The sequence below is a fragment of the Myripristis murdjan genome, chromosome 24 (assembly GCF_902150065.1).
Source record: "Myripristis murdjan chromosome 24, fMyrMur1.1, whole genome shotgun sequence".
In the NCBI taxonomy this organism is placed as follows: domain Eukaryota; kingdom Metazoa; phylum Chordata; class Actinopteri; order Holocentriformes; family Holocentridae; genus Myripristis; species Myripristis murdjan.
The window spans coordinates 19864362-19885523 of NC_044003.1; the positions used below are offsets into that span (position 1 = coordinate 19864362).

The 21162-nt window shown below is 41.5% G+C and overlaps 1 protein-coding gene across 1 annotated transcript; it reads left to right on the top strand.

Annotated features, from left to right (window-relative positions):
* The first annotated feature begins 2288 nt into the window (after positions 1 to 2288).
* adgrf7 (adhesion G protein-coupled receptor F7) lies at positions 2289 to 20836 on the top strand. Its single transcript, XM_030047007.1, has 19 exons — positions 2289 to 2365; positions 5706 to 5809; positions 6906 to 6957; positions 7218 to 7379; positions 7496 to 7663; positions 7901 to 7963; positions 8888 to 9066; positions 9229 to 9290; positions 9509 to 9630; positions 9771 to 9983; positions 10960 to 11166; positions 11421 to 11552; positions 11637 to 11818; positions 13551 to 13721; positions 14701 to 16083; positions 16177 to 16218; positions 19055 to 19105; positions 19208 to 19262; positions 20365 to 20836. Exons 2-19 carry the CDS (start codon positions 5708 to 5710, stop codon positions 20421 to 20423), a joined length of 3405 nt encoding a protein of 1134 aa, XP_029902867.1. The 5' UTR covers positions 2289 to 2365; positions 5706 to 5707; the 3' UTR covers positions 20424 to 20836.
* Positions 20837 to 21162: the final 326 nt, after the last annotated feature.

A 21162-nucleotide genomic window follows, 5' to 3' on the forward strand; every position in this document is an offset into this window, starting at 1 on the left:
TGAATTTTCGGTGGGCCTGGGCACTCTGTCTTTCCTGATTAACATGGCATGCATGGCCCTGCAGTCTATTTCGAGTCAAAGAGCAACTAACATACATGTAAGATCAAACATGATGTTGTGAAGTAGAAGAATAAGATGGCACTGTGTTGAATGAAATGTGGTTTACTTTGTGGTTACAGTCAAAGTGCAAAATGCAAAGTGTATGCATAGTATAGATGGCAGTGTGGAAATAAGAGGTAGTTCTACTCTACACTACTAAATATGAATTTCATGAATATTATACAATTGTTAGGTTAAAACTGACAAAAAGATTTGTGGCTGTTTGAGTGGCAGTCTTCAGCAAGGGCCATTGTCTTAAAGGATCGTTTCACTTATTTTCAACCAGGACTTGATTTACCTACTACACAACCACTGATTCTGTTTAAAAATGTCATCGCTTACAGTACCAGTCAAACGTTTGGACACATCTTCTCATTCAATGATTTTTTTTTTTTTTTTTTTTTTTTTTAATTAAAACATATTCTGGTTTGTTTAACACTTTTTTGTTTTCTGCATGAGGTGTTCTTTCATAGTTTGGTGTCTTCAGTATTAATCTATAGAACAATTACAGTAAAACATGTGCTACATCTGCGGAGTGTAGTTTCTGTGGAGTGAAGTGTTTAGGTGTTTCTGGCGATGTACACCAAACTTTTCTGTGGTATAACAATGAAATATTTCAATGCTGAAATTCAGAGTTATTACCCTTACATGTGAAAGCACCAAAGCTCTGACCAAATTAAATATAAAATCCCTGTAACAGAAATAGCCCTCAAATGAAGACACATTGAAAGGCACATTAAGTCATCCATGGTTTCTATTGACCTCTACTGGCAACAGGTAGAAACTGCAATAACTACATCACATTATATTACACTGGCTGTGGCCTTTTCTTTCCAAAACAGAGTGCAGGCTGGGAGCAGAGTCCTGTTTTTCAGGTGATGCTTCCTGTGAGGCCCAGCTCAGCAGATCAGCAACACAACACATTCTTTATCTTCCTGCTGTTCCTCTAGCCTTCTGATTGAATTTGTATTTTTCTTGTCACTGCTTTCACACTATTTTGCAACCTGCAAGCAGGGAAGAGAGGCATATTGCATCATGATTCAAACAATCACAACAAAATTGATTACATGTAGATTTGTTTTTTGTTTACAGCGGTAACCTTTCCCGAAGAAGACATCATTCCTGGAGGCCTTGATCTGTCCCAGGAGCCTCCTGGACAGTTGGCACATAATGTGGACAAACTATTAACCTGCTAACTTCACAGATTGAAATACAAAGGCCTGCATATACACAGAGATTGTGGTAGATAAAAATCTATAACATTTCATAGGCATAATGACCCAAAATGGATTTCACTTCCTACATTAAGTGCTGTGTCTCACACAGGCTCTGCCCTCCACAGGACTCTTTGGGTATCGCTCTACACCCTGTCTGTTCATACGACTCTGCCTCTTGGATGTGTCGGGCTCCTTTTCAGGCTCTGTGCTTGCTACAGCTACTTCTGGAAAGGGCAGTGTGTGTGTGTGTCTGCTGTTTAACACCTGACCCCCCACTGGGCAATACACACTGGCATTCTCTCATGCTCCATGTGCACGACTCCGCCCAGTAGTACATTCAACATGACAACTGGGTTGGATTGGTCCCCTTACTGCCCTGCTTAAGCGGTCTAAATTAATGGAGGTTGGGCAGCCTCTGTGACTAACCTATAGCTGGCCTTTCTCAGGCTGCTGAATGCCTGGTGACACACAAGGTGTACAATCATCGGGCTCCAAAGAATCCTGTAGAGGGCAGAGCCTGTGTGAGATGGAACGCTCTGTAGAAATGCCTGCAGGGAAATTATGGGTGTGGTTGACTGCATTCCTAAATCGGACTTACTGGTGATGATCCTGGAGGATATCTTGATCACGTTTCAGTGTGCCACACAGTTCCCCGAGTTTCCTTCCAGATTTAACGATAGTGGTATGGTTACTTCATATGTTGAAATTACTATATTAAGGCCAATGCAGAATAAATCACTTAAAACAGTTTGTAAATTGTGACCGACACTGTGGAAATACAAAGATGGCAGCAAATGACCTCAAAAGCCTGCAGGCGTCAGCCAAGTTTCAAAGTGGCTCTGCTGAGGAGGAACATGACCATGACTGAATTACTTACTGTACCAAACAAGCACTGCTAAACTTGTCCAACAAGTGGTTCCTCTCTAAGTGTATTCAAGGAAGTTGAATAGTGAATATTTACCACTGGACATGTTTGTGTATCACACAGTATGATGATTGTGCCTCCCTGACAACCAGAACCCTTCGATGAAGCCAGAAGAGTGACAGAGGTAAAAATCCCTGCTTTATAGATTAACTTTATCTTATATCATACTTTAAGGCATACAGTACAGTAATGTGATATTGAAGAGAAACCACGTTAATTTACTACCTGCCATAGTTTTCATAGTTTTTAATGTGCCACAGATTAAATAACAAATCAATTTACAGGCTGCTGAGCTACTTTTGTTATGGCTGATAAACTTGAGATTTAACACTTATACAAAGTGTGCTGTAAAATAAATCTGTGCTGTAAAATAAAGTAATTGTAGTTTTGTATTTTTCATTAGTTTGTATTTTTCCTTTGTTTTTTATTTTTGGTTTCAATTCAGTTTAGTTCTTTCTAAGTTTCCAGAGTGGGTTAGTTCATAGTTCATTTCAGGGTTTTTTTAAATGTTGCAAAATGCTTAGTTTTAGTTAGTTTAGTATTGCTTTTATTTATTTATGTATGTATGTATTTATTTATTTATTCATTAAAATAATGGTTTAAAATAATGTTTTCTCACAACTAGCTTTATAGTAAGGGAAACATATAAAAATCTGCCAACTAAATCGTTACCAAGAAATTTCTTTATCAGTGTGTTCATAAAGGTGTGTAATAACATGTATTAAAAGGTTGAAATTCAACTCCTGGGGGAAACCCCGAAAAAACCTGATCAAAGTCGGGGTACCGATAACCGATTTTTCAAAAATTCTAAAGTGCTTAAACTGGACTTAAGTAACTTTTGAGGGGACAAAATAGGGGTTTTTCATGATTCTGAGTTGATTGCTAGCATTTATTTTTCACTACAACCACTTCTTAGTGGAAAAACTGCCACGCCCACTTTTGCATTTAGCCTACATATAAAGTTGCATTTATTTCAATTAGTTGCATAATACTCAGAGCAAATACTGATCCACCATGTCAAATGCTTCAGGAGTCAATGAGTACGTTTACATGCACACCTTATTCCTGTATTAACCGGAATATTCGCAATATTCCGGTTGCGCACGTGTCATGTAAACACGCACCGAACCCGACTAAGGTCATATTCCGGTTGGAGAGAATTCCGAATAAGCCCCCTGAAATATTCCTGTTCCAACCGGAATATTGGGGCTTGTAACAACCTTAGTCGGAAAACTCCCCGAACCGGAATATTCAGTCACGACTGTGCATGCTCGACTCACAAGGAATTATGTGGCGTCTTTGTTGCTATGGTTACCTGAAAACGGCAGGGCGAACAGCAGCAAGAGCCAGGAGACTGTAAATGCGCCAGAGTTAGCCAAGAGGCTATTTTTCATCTGTAGTCCCTAGACAGATGTTACAGAGTCACCCTAAAAACAGAATAAAATGAGATTGACATTACGTGCAGCTGCATCACCGGTTGCTGCAATCTCCATTACAATTGCAGCTTGTGAACTGGAGTAGCTCCTCAGGAGCCATGGGGTCTAGTATTGGAACTGGCTCATAACCGTGAACACCTAGGGCTCTAGTTTCGCAGACTGGGCGAGGCGGGGGCACAGCGCACCTGCGCTTCGCCAACTGGGTGTGGCCAGGTGGATTTTGCAAGTTTGGCATGCCGTGCGCCGTGGCGCAAGTACTCTGCCGTCCCTCCTACCAGCGGAAGGGAGGAGAGAAGGCGTGGAGTGGGGTTGACACAGCCGATTCACTTTAAACCAATCAAATGAGCCCCTGTCCTCGCCTTTAAAATGCGCTGCGCGAAGACATAATGAACGTTTACACAATTGACATGGAGGAAGAGAGCAGCCGCAACACACACTCAGGACAGTGAGGCCAGTCTTGGCTGCTGGAATGTTGCTGGAGCTGCCATCCATCTATCCATCCATCCATCCATCCATCCATCCATCTATCTTTACATTTGTCTTCCTCATTCTCGTCTTTCCATTACCTAGCTGCCTCGCATCACTCTTTTTCCAGCTGTCACCGTCTGTTAAAGTTATTGATTTTTACGAGCAAATATAAATTTAACTGTGAAGCCCCCATTTTTAATGAATGTTTTTACCTCAAAGGATAATCCTCGCCACCTTCATTTAAATACATGTTTGTTTTGCAACTTTCGTCTCCATCACATACTGATGCAACAACACACTAGAGATTAAAACAAAATCCGGTTCATGAAAACTTTTACATTTGCTGTTCTAAACGCCCAGCATCTGGCAAGGAACTGATGCCTTTTACATTTTCGATTTGTGTGGAATATTTATATACAGTACAGCCAAAAGTTTGGACACACCTTCTCATTCAATGTGTTTTCTTTATTTTCATGACTATTTACATTGTAGATTCTCACTGAAGGCATCAAAACTATGAATGAACACATGGGGAGTTCTGTACTTAACAAAAAAAGGTGAAATAACTGAAAACATGTTTTATATTCTAGTTTCTTCAAAATAGCCACCCTTTGCTCTGATTACTGCTTTGCACACTCTTGGCATTCTCTCGATGAGCTTCAAGAGGTAGTCACCTGAAATGGTTTTCCAACAGTCTTGAAGGAGTTCCCAGAGGTGTTTAGCACTTGTTGGCCCCTTTGCCTTCACTCTGCGGTCCAGCTCACCCCAAACCATCTGGATTGGGTTCAGGTCCGGTGACTGTGGAGGCCAGGTCATCTGCCGCAGCACTCCATCACTCTCCTTCTTGGTCAAATATTCCCGAGTGGGAAATGTGGGTGCGGCCGTTTTTCCACCAGGGAGTGGTCTTGGTGAAAAATAAATGCTAGCAATCAGCATCATCATGAAAAACCCCTAGTTTGACCCCTGAAAAGTTACTTATGTCCAATTTAAGCACTTTAGAATTTTTGAAAAATCGGTTATCGGTACCCCAACTTTAAGCAGTTTTTTATGGGGTTTCCCCCAGGAGTTGAATTTCAACCTTTTAGTACATGTTATTACACACCTTTAGAAACACATTGGTGAAGAAATTTCTTGGTAACGATTTAGTTGGCAGATTGGTCAAATATCTGATAAAATACCCTTACTAGTTTTTAGTTTAGTTTTAGTCAACTATAATAATTTTGCATTCGTGACAGCTTCTACCACGACACATGCAGACACACAAAGATAAGGCAGAGGTGTAAGTTACCCCAGATATGCAAAACTACAAAGATGCATAGAGATTATGCCATCATGCCCTGAAACTTGACTGACTGCCTCAAACCTCCATAACAATCAGCAAGAAAGTGATGCATTGAATGCACTGTTGTTGTTTTCCTTGCAGCATTCCAAACAATTCTAATGCTTTGTGCAGTTCTTTCCTAAAACTAGTTTCAGGCACTTAAAGTTACAGGCAGATGATTTGTGAGGGGTTCAGTAATGGACTCCAATGTGTTTCTGGTGTTTTATCTCTCTTTTCAGTGATGGCATCACACAAGGCAGTAAGACAGGTGATTGCTCTTGTGCTCCTATACTGCAGTCTGGAGACACAGGCAGACAGACAGCCCCGACATTTACCTCCTGAGGTAAGAGGGTGATAGATACAAGTATTTGTAGTATACAGTATTGTTTTTGTTTGTTTTCTTGTTTCTTACCTCCACGAAGGAGGTGAAACCTCAAGCAGGGGCATGGCAGTGGGCGAGGGTAAGCACAAATGGCTGTAGTTTTCATACACATCATATCGTGAAACGTGGTGGGGGGGGGTTGGGGTTAAGGGTCATGGAGGCACTGACAACAGCCCTGGCAAGGAAATGATGGCTGTCGTTGTGCTGTCTTTGTGCTAAGCCCTTCTGTCCTCAGAAGAGGTCTGCGCTCTGCTGATTGCTTTTTGTTTATTTTTATCTACCCATAATTTTGAGTCGGATAGCCACTTTAAGAGTAAAACTGTCCTCTGAAGGGAGGTAACCAAGACGAGCAGCAGCACATGAAGACTGAGCCAAAAACACATTGCCTGATCAAACAAACACAATTCTGAAAATTGTCAATGAAATCATTAAAATGGCTCTTGCTGAGAAGTCTGTCAGTGTCATTTTCCATTTTCCCTGTCAGCTTGTAAGTTCTAAGATAACACCAAACCAGCCATGGAAACTAACGCTGTGGGTCAGAGCTCCACGTAGTTCATAGTGTCATGAATTTAGTAAAGCACTATGTTTAAGGCAGTGATCAAGTTGATGAAGAGAATTGGATAAGTGCTTAATTTGCCAATAGTTGATTGATAAGACAATATCAAATCAAATCAAATCAAATCAAATTTTATTTATATAGCACCTTTCATACATAAAACAAATGCAACACAAAGTGCTTTACATTAAAATACATACAACCCTAATCCCCCACCCCCTCATACTCCCCCACACACGCACACACACACAAGTACAACATATTTCACACATGCATACACTCCAGGCATACACCTCACCACGCCCCAGCCCACCCCAACCCAACCCAAAGATAGAATAAAATATGGCTGAGCACTGAGGGACCAGATGAGGAAACACCATTCATTCTTTGGGAGCCATCCACACCGGGAGGCGTCCCAGCCCACGACTACAGGGGGCACCACCACAGAGACCACCCCGACCCAGACAGACAATATGTAATACTGAGATCAATCTTTTCCAGGAATTGACAGATGCACAAGTGTCACACTTTCATGCCAGAAGAACAAGAGAGTGTGAGTCAGCTTCTGCAGAAATTAATGCCATTATCAATTTGTGTTAGAGGGTAGTGTTTTGATTCTGGTGGTTTTCACGGTTACATGAAGCATTTTAAGAATTAATGAGAAGTGCACCATTCAGAAATTTAAACAGTTTCTGTAAAAAAGTAAGTGCTAGCATGTTTTACTTCAAAGCTGTTACATGGGTCAAACAGGCTTCAAACTTGTTGCCAGTTGTGTTTCATTTAGTCCTCAAAAAAGTCCTGCTCTTTTTGCAGTGAAAAAGCTGACTGAAATTGAAGTTGTGCTTGCAATACGCGTCCCAGTTGCTGAAGTGCCACCAGATTTCACTGATCTTCTGAGGCACCAGCTGAGAAATGTCTCCTTACCAAACACCATCACTAAATCTGTAGTTGCAACAGAGGTAAATCTCACAACAGGTAAACAAATTCTTGCTGCAAATTTGTTCTTTAATTAAACAAGGGGAAAAAATCATGATGGGGTTGATTTGCATAGTTTGGCTTGAGGAGTTTTTCCTGATTTGTTTCCTCCATAGTGTGCAAGCCAGACACCACTGGAGTGCACCAGTGTAATTGTGAGGAGCGGTTTGGTTGGTCATGTGACAAATGTGTGACACATGATGTGTGCAACAGCACAGTAGCAGAAACCTGTGGCTGTATAAATGGACTTCCTTATGATGGACAGTTTTGTGAACCAATCACAGGTGAGTATATTTACTAATTTATGCAAACCAGTAGAGGAGTCATAACTAGAACTACTGAGCCAAACAAGGGTGAATATAATTAAGTCTGTAAGGGTGTCATAGGGTAGCATCTATTAGTTTCTCATTACTGAAACAATATTTCAGCACATACAATATTTCAAACTGCATCTACAACAATTTTCTGCTAATTTTATTTACTCATGTTTTTTTGTTTGTTTGTTTCTTTTAATTGATCAGGTCTCACTCTGTGCCAATCATCAACAACACAGACTACGCCAAGTGCCACTCCAACACAAACAGGTATTTCATCACATGCACTGTTGATGGGTTACACAGGTTATCTCAGTTCTCTGAGACATGAGGCTCAAGTTTCGTAAATCAAGGCGCAGGTGCAGGTGCTAGCTCACCTGGGCGTGACCAAGAGCTATTTGGTCATTTTGTGCCAGCACAGCAAAGGCACACCTGCAGCACCGTGGTGAAGGGGACTAGATTAAAATGTACATCAGTACAACAAGTAAAAAGAAATGTATCTTTTAACCTTGATTTTTACCTCGTTATGCCCTGGGAATTGATAAAGGCAGTTTACTAAATCTCCTGCTCTTTCCTTACCTCATGTGGATTCCTCATTCATTCATTTTCCAAACTGCCTCTCCTAGTTAGGGTCATGGGGTGCTGGAGCCTGTCCCAGCGCTATGTGGGCAGAGGGCAGGGGAAACACCTTGGACACCTTGTGGATTTCGTTGACTTCAAAATCCCCGTGCATGTCACCTGAAGTTATTTCCTCATACCAGTGACTGAGTATCTGTTTTTCCCCAGTCTTCTAATTCAAATGTAACATCCGGGTCAGGCTGATTGCTTCTTCCTGTGTGTGACGGCTGCCTGTCTGAAGTGCTGCAGCTCACACACACACACACACAACGTCCACACACAGGCACACACACGCTGCTCACACAGGCTGTGCGGCTGCTGTGATGTCAGTATGGGCACCAAAATGAAAATGGAGAGGCTCTATGGTGCAAACACACTGCTCAGGTAGACAGTGTGGCCCACGTGTAACTGAAAGATATGGGATCCCATTACAGAGACTGGATAATATAAGAAATGATATGACTGATGACAATTTTAGGTAATCTGCAACCTGATTAAATAAAAAAAAAAAGAAGAAGAAGTTTCTAAACACGGCTTGCTGCGGTACTCAAGTGTTAGATATCTTTTGGTTTACAGTGACAACAATGATAACGCCAACAACGCCAACAACAACAACAACAACAACAACAACAACAACGGACCCAACTATTTCTTTTTCTGTTCTCGAGAGGAACCTTGAGTTTTCAATGGACCTCGAGTTTAATCCTTCCTTCAACAACCCCGACCATGAGATGTTCAAAGAAATCGATGCTGTTGTGAGTCTTAAAGTGTGTGTGTGTGTGTGTGTGTGTGTGTGTGTGTGTGTGTGTGTGTGTGTGCGCTACATGTGCTATTCAGAGTTTTATTGTCACATTGAGATGTCTTGTCACTGTTTTGTTTGTAGAACCTGATAACATGTCTGTCACTCTCTCACACAGATTAAAGTACAGTCTGAGATGTTCATCAGCAATCTGATATCAGCAGAGTTAAAGAAATTGAGGTAAGTTCAGTTTTCCCATGTTCCTGTCACTCCCAGTATTTCACACTGATTGAACTAAAGGATTGCTGGAGCATTAGCTTTGTGGGATTTTGCCAAATGGTGCCTCTATCCACCTCACAACATTTCCAAAATCTTTCCATAGTAAGTGTTACCGTAAGAAGGTGGAATTACTCAAGTTTTGATTAACTTTGGTTTATTATTTTTTTCTTTTCCCTCAGGAGTGGGAGTGTCATCGCTGAATATATTATCCGAGCAACCTCTTTTGAACCCGGGGAACTTGCTTCAGTAGAAAATGGAATATCTTCACAGCTAGGGGAAAAATTCAACATAATAACTCAAAGTAAAACTGATAGATTCTGCCTTGTACAAGTTTATAAAAATATCCTGATAGGTCTATCCATGATATTCTTATATAATATCTTATCTGTGCACAGATTGACGTGTGCACAGTAATGGGCTGACTTTTATTTCATCTTTCAGGTCCAACACCTTTAAGTTTTACACCAAATCAGATATTTGCTGGAGAAGCTGTGACTGTTACATGTGGGCCGCCGCCTGACAGTCTAAATTTTAGAGAAAACTGGACAGCAGAGTGGAAAATTAATGAAAAGCCAATCACTGTGAGACACCAAGCTTTTAAACAGAATGGTCAAGCAAAGCTAACAGTGACTCCTGCTTTCCTCAGTGACTCTGGTAAGTAACAGCTGCAGTGTGTTTCAGCCAACAGTGTTTCCAGAACACACACATTTATGCATGAATGTGTTGTTTTCCCTTGTGCCATGACCTGGATGAATGCAGGGTTTTTTCTTAGGCTAAAATTTAGATTACAGCTATTGCATCTATTTTTTAAATATTTATATATCACTGCCTAAAGTGTCTGCAGTCATGGTACAACAATCTTATTTCAATAAGAACATCGAGCTCAAGAAAACTGTTTTAGAACTTTTTTTTCTGAGATCAGTGAAAGAAATGAGTCTTGTCTAACACTTTAGGTCCCATTTATTTGTTTGTATTCATCTTATTGGATGGATGGGGAAACAGGGACAGGATGACACAATGTTAAGATACTTACTGAACTAAAACATCAGTAGTAAACAGATTTTGGTGTCAGCTACTCAGACATCAAAAAGCCAGGGCCTTTCTCTAGACGTTTTGTTTTGCACCAATATTCAAAGTTGTGACCAGTATTGACCAGTATGTGACCAGTATACCTCAGTATTAATACATGAATAAATGAATAAATAAATGGCTGAAATCCCAGTACTTCATCACAAAATAAAACTCCTGAACACCAGAAACAATGATGATATCTAATAGTGTAAGATCATTCAAAGATACCATTGTCTTTCATTATCGTTATGGAAAAATTAGTGCCATTGATATTTATCTGAGCTGCTATCATTGAAGGGTGACAGAAGTGCATTTGGCTCAGACTCTTAACTCCAAAGTCATAAAAAAAAACAACTAACTAAACAAACTAAATAATCAACAGTTGTGAAAAAAATATGAACTTCATCATATAACAACCTAAAAACTGATTTAGTCAGAACTCATCACTTATCAGCCATGGTGTTACCACCTACGTGTTTCACATATTTACATTTCTTTTTGGCAACATTGGCTGGACATTATCTAAGTTTCAACACTGATGATCGCCTTTTTATTTCAGGAACTTACCAGTGCTTTCTGAGAGACAGGACTGTTTTCCTGCAGACTGGATCTCTCAGCGTCAAACCTGTACCTGCAATCCAAGTGAACCCCATCAGGACAAATGTCAAATGTGAGGATGGAAGCACGACACGAGTGCTGTTGCAATGCTCTGTCCAAAGCCCGTACCGGGTGCAGCTCAAAGATGGGGATGAGGTACTTGTGCAAGGTACAGTAAGCATGGGAAAAACAAGCTTAATAAGATAAATCCACTGAAACAGCTGAAATAGTATGCATGCTGCATACACTTATGCAGTTTTTTTTTTTTTTTGTGGAAAGAACTCAATTTGAATTACTAGCACTTATTCAGTATTAATTAACTCAACAGCTACAAAGAAAGTTATCCCTGATGTCAGATGTCATTAAATAACAATAGTTATTTTTCTAATCTTGGGTTGAGTGTTTAATTTGCTGTATGTTTAGGCAGTAGCTCCGCTGCGATTACTCATAATTACGAGATTACCGACTGTGAAAACCAGGAGAAGCAAATCATTTGTGAAGAGCAAAACAATCGGAAATTTAAGGAGACAATAACAGTCGACATATCCCCAGAAGGTAAGTGTTGATCCAAATGTTTCAGAGGATTTTCTGTTAAAAGGAATTACATTAATAAAACTCACACTACCTCTTCTTCCTCAGCGTTTACATGTCTTGATGATGATGAATTTGGTAGTGGAAGGGTTGGTGACACGGCTAAAGCTGCCTGCAAACCAGATGAAGAGGGGGAGAAGACAGCAGTTTGTGAAGCCAGTGGTGAATGGGGAGATCGTCAAGACAGCTGCATCCTGAAAGTGTTGTTGGCGCTCCTGTCCGAGTCCCAGGTGACACTGCACTCCAACTACATGTCGATATCACCCAGGCAGTCGAAATGTGGTGACGGACAATGATTAGGAAGAACAAAGTGTGGAATGGAAGCTGGTAAAGCTAATACTGCTGGTCCAGAATCCATAATAAAGAGCATGACAACAAGTGTGCATGGTCATGTGTCAACCAAAGTGTCACCAGGTACATGCTGAGTTCGAGGACACCCCAACAGGCCCCCTTTGTAGAAACGGCAAAAAACTGAACCCAGTCAGTGTGAGAAGATCATATGTTGTTCTTTGGGTTGAGACAAACCTTAATTCTGTGGTGTAATGCGACTCCACTTAGAGGTTTTGTTAATCAGGTTAAGTTAATCAGGTCTTCTGTGGCCCCTGACATACCTGGTCAAAGATTTGTCATAAACAAGAAAAGTTGCACGCTTAGTCAATTGGGTCACACTTAGAAATACATCACTCAGTAAGTCTACTTGACCGTTTGTCTGACTATATACAAAACGTTTTCGGGCATCCAGCCTTCGTCATTATGTACAAATGCAGCAGCACATTCCCTACAGTTCTGAATGTCAACAATAGGTTATATTCTGGAAGCTGTAATGTAAATTCATGTTTATAGAAAAGGGATCAAATTAATTTTCTGATTCATGCCAGTAGGATTTAGTGAATCCAAAAACACTTAGGTTGTAAGAGCACCCCAGCTACACTTTTTCAATCCCAGTAGAACATGAGACATATTTGGAGTCAGTAAATCATTCCTGATCAGCTGTTTTTATTGTTGCTTCAATATAGGAAGGAAAAAAATTCTAGATATCCTAAATACCGGAGCACATTTTTACCCTCCTCACATTTTCTAAATTCATTAATATTGTATTGGCTGAATGGGAATGTATCATCAGTAACATCAAGAATAATTTGTACACACAGGATATAGGCTGTCAGCGCACATGTTTGTCATCTGTGCACAGAAAACACACATTTTTTACAGTACTGGCATAATTAAGACATGGACACACTACAGTTTTATATGCATAATGCACAGGAAGGCCTCTGTCACCCTCTGTGAGGAGGTTCAACTTGAGGAGTATGCACACAATGCCTGCATGCTGTACGTAGCATGTGACCACATCACTGCTCTCACACATGGGCCCTAACAGTCACAAGACTCATTCGCTGGCGAGCTAGCACAGTGGCTCCTAAATTTGGGTCCAAAGACCTCCTTGGTTTCTTAAGGTGGCGTTAGGGTGTCCATAAAAATGAGAAATAAGTTAGATTTCAAGTTAAGTTAATTTGTATTCCGCTCACTAGATGTTAGCACATTGAGATCTGTGATTCTGTGGTAAGTGTGACCATGCCCATAGTGGGAAGAGCCTGAATTATCGCTGGGGATAAATATAATCATTTACAGTTTTTAGGATTAAACATGTATCTTTACTGCAAAATAAGATGGTGCATTCTGCTCCATTTTTATGTAATGATACTATTACCACTACTACTACAGCTACTACTACTACTACAACAAATAATAATAATAATAATAATAATAATAATAATAACTTTATTTGTATTTATCAAAACACAGTCACACAGTGCTTTACAACATGAAATGAAATCATAGGATGGTGCATAATAAAACAGGAAGTTAATAATTAAAAAGTGAAACTGGTAAGATAGTAATAATATCTGAACTATGTGTTACTCTAGAATGAAAATGCTTTCTTCTTTTTAAATCTCACAGTTTCTGGATGAGATTATACTCTCAGATTTCCTGGGGCGACTCAGCAATGTCACGGGCAACTTCACTGAGAGAATAGTTGAATCCCCTGCCAACATTGGTGCCATTGTTAAAATACTCGAACAGGTGGCAAATGTTTCACGGTCCTCTCCAATAAATGAAAATCAAATTACGGTATGTGAATTGGGCTACAGTGTTGTACACTAGAGTTCTCATATTCTGCCCGAACCCGACCCGACCCGACCCGACATTTTCGGGTCGGGTCGGGCCTAAAATTTACGTGAATTGGGCGGGTCGGGTCGGGCTTCGGGTTCTGTGGGGGATTTTTTTTTTTTTTTTTTTTTTTTCTTAAATAAAAAAAATAGAATTATGTGTGCTGTTATTGATTATGACGTTTCATTTTTATGTGACTGGTGGAGAGTGAGAGACTGGATTGGATTTGGAGGCTAAACTTTCAGTGACAGACAGACAACCAGCTGTGCGAGCGCAGTGCAAACAAGAGAGAGTTGCAGCATGAGAGAGAGTTGCAGCAGTATCCCGCTGTGCTGGCAGAGAGAGAGTTGCAGCAGTATCCCGCTGTGCTGGCAGACTCGGCAGCAGGGACGGTTTCTGCTATGGGCAGTGCAACTGCCCAAGGCGCAATCTACTTGGGGGCGCATGAGAAAAAAAAAAAAAAAAAAAATCTCCAGTTTTCTAGACTACCGTATTGACCCGCATATGCCGCGGCACCATCAGTCGGCATCAGGCAGGCCGGACGCGGCACCGTCCGATACCGCGCCCACCCGTCAGGTCTGCCGGATCTGACAAGTGAGCTGCCTCATGCTGGCCGGTGCCGCGGCCGGCTCGCCTGATACCGACTGATGGTGCCCCGGTGCCGCGGCCGACCGGCTCTGCTAAATAATGGCGAATTTGGCGATTTTTTTTTTTCGGGCTTTATCGGGCTGTCGGGCCTAAAGTTCGGCTAATTAGTCGGGTCGGGTCGGGCCTCGGGCTGGCCCAGTCAGGCCCGGGTCGGGTCGGGTCTTAATTTTCAGGCCCGATGAGAACTCTATTGTACACTAATGTAAGCCAGTTTATTAATTATTGATTAATGTTTGTTTCCGCTTTTGTGTCTTTTTCATCAAATATATTGCATTTTTCCCTTTGTATTCAGGATATCCTGACAACAGTAGATGTCCTCGTGTCAGATGGAGCAAAGGAGTCATGGGACTTTCTAAATGCCAATGCAACTAGAAACAGTTCAGCTCAAAGGAGTGCCAGCCTTGAACCTCTAAGTGCCAGTTCAGCGTTGCTTTTATCCCTTGAGACTGTATCAAATGCTCTAAGCAATGACTCCTTTGAAATTGCCACACCACTCATCCTGTTGAACAAAACAGCGATCACAGGCTCCTTCAGTGCTGATCTTAACTCTTCTGTGGTGATAGATGTTTCAGTGCCTGGCGACCCCTCTAGCACGATCACTACCATAACATTTGCCTCAATGGATAATGTACTCCCTGCAAGAAACGCAAGCAATTCTACTATAAACACCATCAACGGAAATGTGGTTCTGGTAAATTTCAAAGGCAGCATCAACAATGTGTCATTCAGCTTTGATATCATAAATGAGACCCTAGGAAACCCTCAGTGTGTCTTCTGGAACTTCAGCCTCTTCAATGGTCTTGGTGGATGGGACGATGAGGGATGCGAGTTGGTGTCTAACGCTAACGAAACTGTCACTTGCAACTGCAACCATCTCACCTCATTCTCCATCCTTATGTCGGCCTTCATTCCCAAAGAAATTCAAGCTATTTTGGCTTATATAACGTACATTGGAGTGGGCATATCCTTGGGGTGCTTGGTGATATGTCTCATCATTGAAGCCATCATATGGAGAAAAGTATGCAACAACAACACTTTACGCTTATATCATGTTTCCATTGTCAACATTGCTGTGTGTCTCCTAATTGCAGACATTTGGTTTATTATCGCAGCTGCCATTTCAAGTCCAAATGTTGAAAATCCACCAGCATGCAGAGCAGCAACATTCTTCATCCACTTCTTCTATCTGGCCCTTTTCTTCTGGATGTTGGCATCTGCTCTATTTGTGCTCTACTATTCAGTGCATGTCTTTGATGGAGTTGTGTCTGAACACGCCATGGCTATTGGTTTCTCTCTAGGCTATGGGGCACCTCTCATCATTGCAATCATTACAATAGCTGTAACTGCACCCAACAACCAGTACGTCCAAAGAACTGGGGTCTGCTGGCTGAACTGGGATGAGTCCAAAGCTCTGCTGGCATTTGTGATCCCTGCGCTCTTGATTGTGGTTGTAAACCTGTTCATCCTGGTTGTAGTGATGTGCAAAATTTTCAGCAGCAGAGGAACGGGGAATGCCACTTCAGCTCATCAGAATCATGTGCTGTTGAGTATTGCTCGAAATTTGGTTGTCCTCACACCTTTATTTGGAACGACTTGGTGTCTGGGAATAGGAACCATGATCAGTCCCAGAAATGAAGGAATCCATATTGCATTTGCAGTCTTCAATTCATTGCAGGTATGTGACATAAAGAAGTTACTAATGCTGTATGTGCATCATATGCGTAGGTTGTCTTTAATAGTGAAGTTCTAATTTTCTATCTTTATAAAGGGCTTCTTCATATTGGTGTTTGCAACGCTATTGGACAAAACGGTATGTATGTGTCTGTATCAATTGCTCACCAAACACTTGGAAGGGGCATTAAGAAACCATATCTGCTATTGACCCTTTGCACGTGACGTCACGATCCAGTCGCACGAAATATGAACGCCATGATGGACGGCAAAAGAGCAGTGGACGTCAATGTAAGACAAGGAGGCGCATTAGACTTAGTGATATTTCGTAGTTGTATATAGTTTTTTAATTTACTTTTATGGTGGTGAGATGGTGATTTCCGTGCAGTGTGCCAACAGGCAAGGCTGTACGCCTATTCTAGCCTTTTACAGGAGACCTTTTGATGCGGACAGAAGACGGCAATGGGTAGCTGCTATCAATCGTCAAAGGACTGGCAGCCGTCCAAATACTCCCGGATCTGCAGCGAACATTTTTTACAAGGTCAATTTCATATTAAAACGTTATCAAACTTATATAACCCAAGCTATGTTAGAGTCAGTCAAAACAAACTGTGTAGTTAGCTTACGTAGCTACCGTTAGCTAACAAACTCAAGTAGGGTTTGTTTACCAGTAGCGATGCTAGCTAGCTACTGACGTTAGCTAGCTAGTCCTTCTCAGGACTCTGTTCATATTAGCTGGCACTCCTAATTCAGCAATAAGCCCCGAGAAGCCGTGGGTTACAGTGATTTTACAACGGCTGCACGTCGTGCCTTAGAACGCCCCTCAGCCGCTGTAAAACCACTGTAACCCACGGCTTCTCGGGGCTTATTGCTGAATTAGGAGTGCCAGCTAATATGAAGAGTCCTTGTTAGCTAACGGTAGCTACGTTAGCTAACTACACAGTTTGTTTTGACTGACTCTAACATAGCTAAGGTTATATAAGTTTGATAACGTTTTAATATGAAACTGACCTTGTAAAAAATGTTCGCTGCAGATCCGGGAGTATTTGGACGGCTGCCAGCCCTTACGATTGTTAGCAGCTACCCGTCACTGTCTTCTGTCCGCATCAAAAGGTATCCTGTAAAAGGCTAGATTAGGCGTACAGCCTTGCCTGTTGGCACACTGCACGGAAATCACCATCTCACCACCATAAAAGTAAATTAAAAACTATCTACAACCACGGAATGGCACGAACTACAATGCGCCTCCTTGTCTTAAATTGACGTCCACTATTCTTCTGCCGTCCATCATGGCGCCGCCTCCGATGTCACGTGATAATTGTGACGTGTCTGCAAAGGGTCAATACACGAGTTATCCGTTTAACAATAAAAATAAGTAATCTGGCTATTCAAAAGAACTGTTTAGTGAGGACATAATAGACAATGAAAAATAATAACTATAGTGCTTCACTTGTCAGGAAGATTTTTTAACCTTGGTAGTTGAAGGGTTTTAGAGTCAGTTGTCGCTTACTTGCAGCATCATCCATCACTGAGAAGTGGAACATAAAAGTACACTATATTGCCAAAAGTATTCGCTCGTCTGTCTTCACACGCATATGAACGTGAGTGACATCCCATTCTTAAACCATAGGATTTAATATGATGTCAGCCCACCCTTTGCAGCTATAACAGCTTCAACTCTTCTAGGAAGGCTTTCCACAAGGTTTAGGAGTGTGTTTATGGGAATTTTTGACCAATCTTCCAGAAGTGCATTTGTGAGGTCAGACACTGATGTTGGACAGAAAGCCTGGCTCGCAATCTCCGCTCTAATTCATCCCAAAGGTGTTCTATCGGGTTGAGGTCAGGACTCTGTGCAGGCCAGTCAAGTTCTTCCACACCAAACTCGCTCATCCATGTCTTTATGGACCTTCTTTGTGCACCGGTGCGCAGTCATTTTGGAACAGGAAGGGGCCATCTCCAAGCTGGTCCCACAAAGTTGGGAGAATGAAATTGTCCAAAATGTCTTGGTATGCTGAAGCATTAAGAGTTTCTTTCACTGGAACTAAGGGACCGAGTCCAACTCCCGAAAAACAAGCCCACACCATAATCCCCCCTCCACCAAACTTTACACTTGGCACAGTGCAGTCAGACAAGTACCGTTCTCCTGGCAACCGCCAAACCCAGACTCGTCCATCAGATTGCCAGACAGAGAAGCGTGATTGGTCACTCCAGAGAACACGTCTCCACTGCTCTAGAGTCCAGTGGCGGCATGCTTTACACTGCTGCATCTGACGCTTTGCATTGCGCTTGGTGATGTAAGGCTAAGGCTATGGAAACCCATTCCATGAAGCTCTCTACGCACTGTTCTTGAGCTAATCTGAAGATCACATGAAGTTTGGAGGTCTTTAGCTGTTGACTCTGCAGAAAGTTGGTGACCTCTGTGCACTATGCGCCTCAGCATCCGCTGACCCCGCTCGGTGATTTTACGTGGCCTACCACTTCGTGGCTGAGTTGCTGTCGTTCCCAATCGCTTCCACTTTGTTTTAGTACCACTAACAGTTGATTGTGGAATATTTAGTAGCGAGCAAATTTCACGACTGGACTTATTGCACAGGTTGCATCCTATTACATCACTATTACAGCACCACGCTGGAATTCACTGAGCTCCTGAGAGCGACCCATTCTTTCACAAATGTTTGTAGAAGTAGTCTGCATGCCTAGGTGCTTGATTTTATACACCTGTGGCCATGGTAGTGATCGGAACACCTGAATTCAATGATTTGGATAGCTGAGTGAATACTTTTGGCAATATAGTGTAGGTCTAGTGGGTGGTCAGTGCCTTGAAATTCCAACGAGTAGCGAGTTTTTGTTCCAAAAAAATGGTCCATAAAGTGAATGTTTATGTTTGTTTGTTTGTTTGTTTGTAGTAGAGGATGTCATATATTGAAATTAATTTGAGTTTTGCAGTGATATACTAACCAAATTTAAATTTTCAGAGCCGGTCAGCACTTGTAAAAACACTGTCTACTGTTACAAGTGTTACAACGGTAAGAATAGTTTACTTTATCATGTCATTTGTTGTGAAAAGTTTATCAGACCTCTTTTGATTACAGTTGTATTCAATGCTTTTGGGCACATTCTTCTTTTAGAGCACTAATACTGGAACCACATCATCAAGTGGACTGGGCTGGAGAAGAGGAAGAGGTATAATTGGTATTTTAATAGTTGCTTTACTTTAAGCCTTTTAACCCTGCACAGTTTTGACAAATCACCATTATGCCTAGAGGGTCTGAGCCAAACTAAATGCACTGAGAAAATCTGGTCCTCATGGCTGTTTCTTGAGCGGTAATCTCATTCCAAACAGAAGAAGCAAGAGAATGGAGAAAATATAGTTTATTACAGTAGATAAGTGAAGATCGGTCTTGGAAAATCTTTGGCGCTTAGACTCTGCAGGAAGGTTTTCAGATTAAGAGGCATTAGCCCCGAGTAGCAGCATGATAAATACACCCCTGGAGTCCAGACACTGGTGGCTAACGACATCTGATGAGATTGACCAACTTATGAATCTGGGAGGTCCAGGTTGAGTTGGGGAGGTGGAGGGATGCGAGAACGGCAGAACACAGCACTAAAGGCACGGGGAGAAACCCATTTAAAGGCAGAATGAGTACGATTTGTCAGTTGCGGACTGTAAACACACTGCTTGGCTAAGTTTCCTAGGATGACGATGGAGTGTAAAACGTTCTCTTACTGTCCCGGCCCTCCGGCACCTACCTGTCCAACAGGAAACAGGCCAACACTGCGTCGCTCTTCATCATCATCCTCTCCCTCAGTGCTCGCCAGCTGCTGAAAGCCAACTCCAGATTCACTCTGGTTTTGGATGAGTCAATACTTTGTTTTTGTTTTTTTGTTTTGTTTTGTTTTGTTTTTTTGTTAGTTTTTTAGGAAAATCCTTCTCATTCTGCCTTTGAAAAAGACCATAGCAAGATGATAGGTTAACTAGCCAGGTGTGTTGCTATTGGATAGACATGACCAGGTGGTGTGAACAGCTCATCTACCTCAATTAACAGCCCCAGATAATGACAGCAAAGGAAGTTATGAATGAGCATGCATGAGAAAAGAATAGGCAGGATAACAAGTGAGAAATATATTTAAAGCTCAGCCATGAGTAGAAGATGGTCTTCCTGTCTGAACATTCAGCTTGATGCATGTAGGGGGACAGCACTGTTTGCCTTTTTGCATCGGTTGTCACATTATTTCACAACAATATTTTCGTTCATATTTTTCTTTGTTTGTCTTTTTGTTTCAGATGGTTACAATGTGGCCTTGGGTGGCCCCTCAAGCAGCTCTGGTGCATCTGAGTTCTAGTGTTAGAAGCAAGATAACGAAAGTGAATTTTCTAAAACGGCCAAACTGTGGTCTTACAGTCTTTTACAAACAAATTCCAGTTTGCACAGTGTGACTGAGAATAGTTTTATATGAAATGTAAGGAGCCTGAGCAGTGCAATGAGAAGAAGAAGAAAAAGAAGAAGAAGAAGAAAAAAAAACTTGAGGCCACGATTTACTAATTTATGGTCACTAGATATAACTTGTTCCCTGAAATGTATTTACTTGTTTCCACGTTTTAGTTGATTCATGGCCATGATGAAACAGGTGTACAGTACTCTTCCCTTCTGACTGTGACTGCAATTGACAACAAAGATTTGGGCAAACTCGTGCGCAGACCCCAAAGATCCTCAGGGATAAAGGATGTTCCAGAGGACATTTGTCCCCAAACGAGTCAATTTTTTTTACTGATTTTTTTTTCTTATTGCACCTCCCAGACTCTTTAGAAATGTCTTGTAAATGTGAACAGAAAATTGTACATTTTGTAATAACATAGAACACAGAGTCGGTGTGTGTGTTTGTGTGTGTGTGTGTGCGTGTGTGCGTGTTTGCGTGTGTGTGTGTGTGTGTGTGTGTGTGTGTTTGCAGGATGCAAACAAAGCCTTTACATACATTGATGTAATCTGCTTATGAAAAAAAGTTCAGTTTTTAACTTTCCCTTGCTATTTTTGCCATTCAGAGAACTTGTTACAACATTTTCAAACAACTAAATATCCCCAAA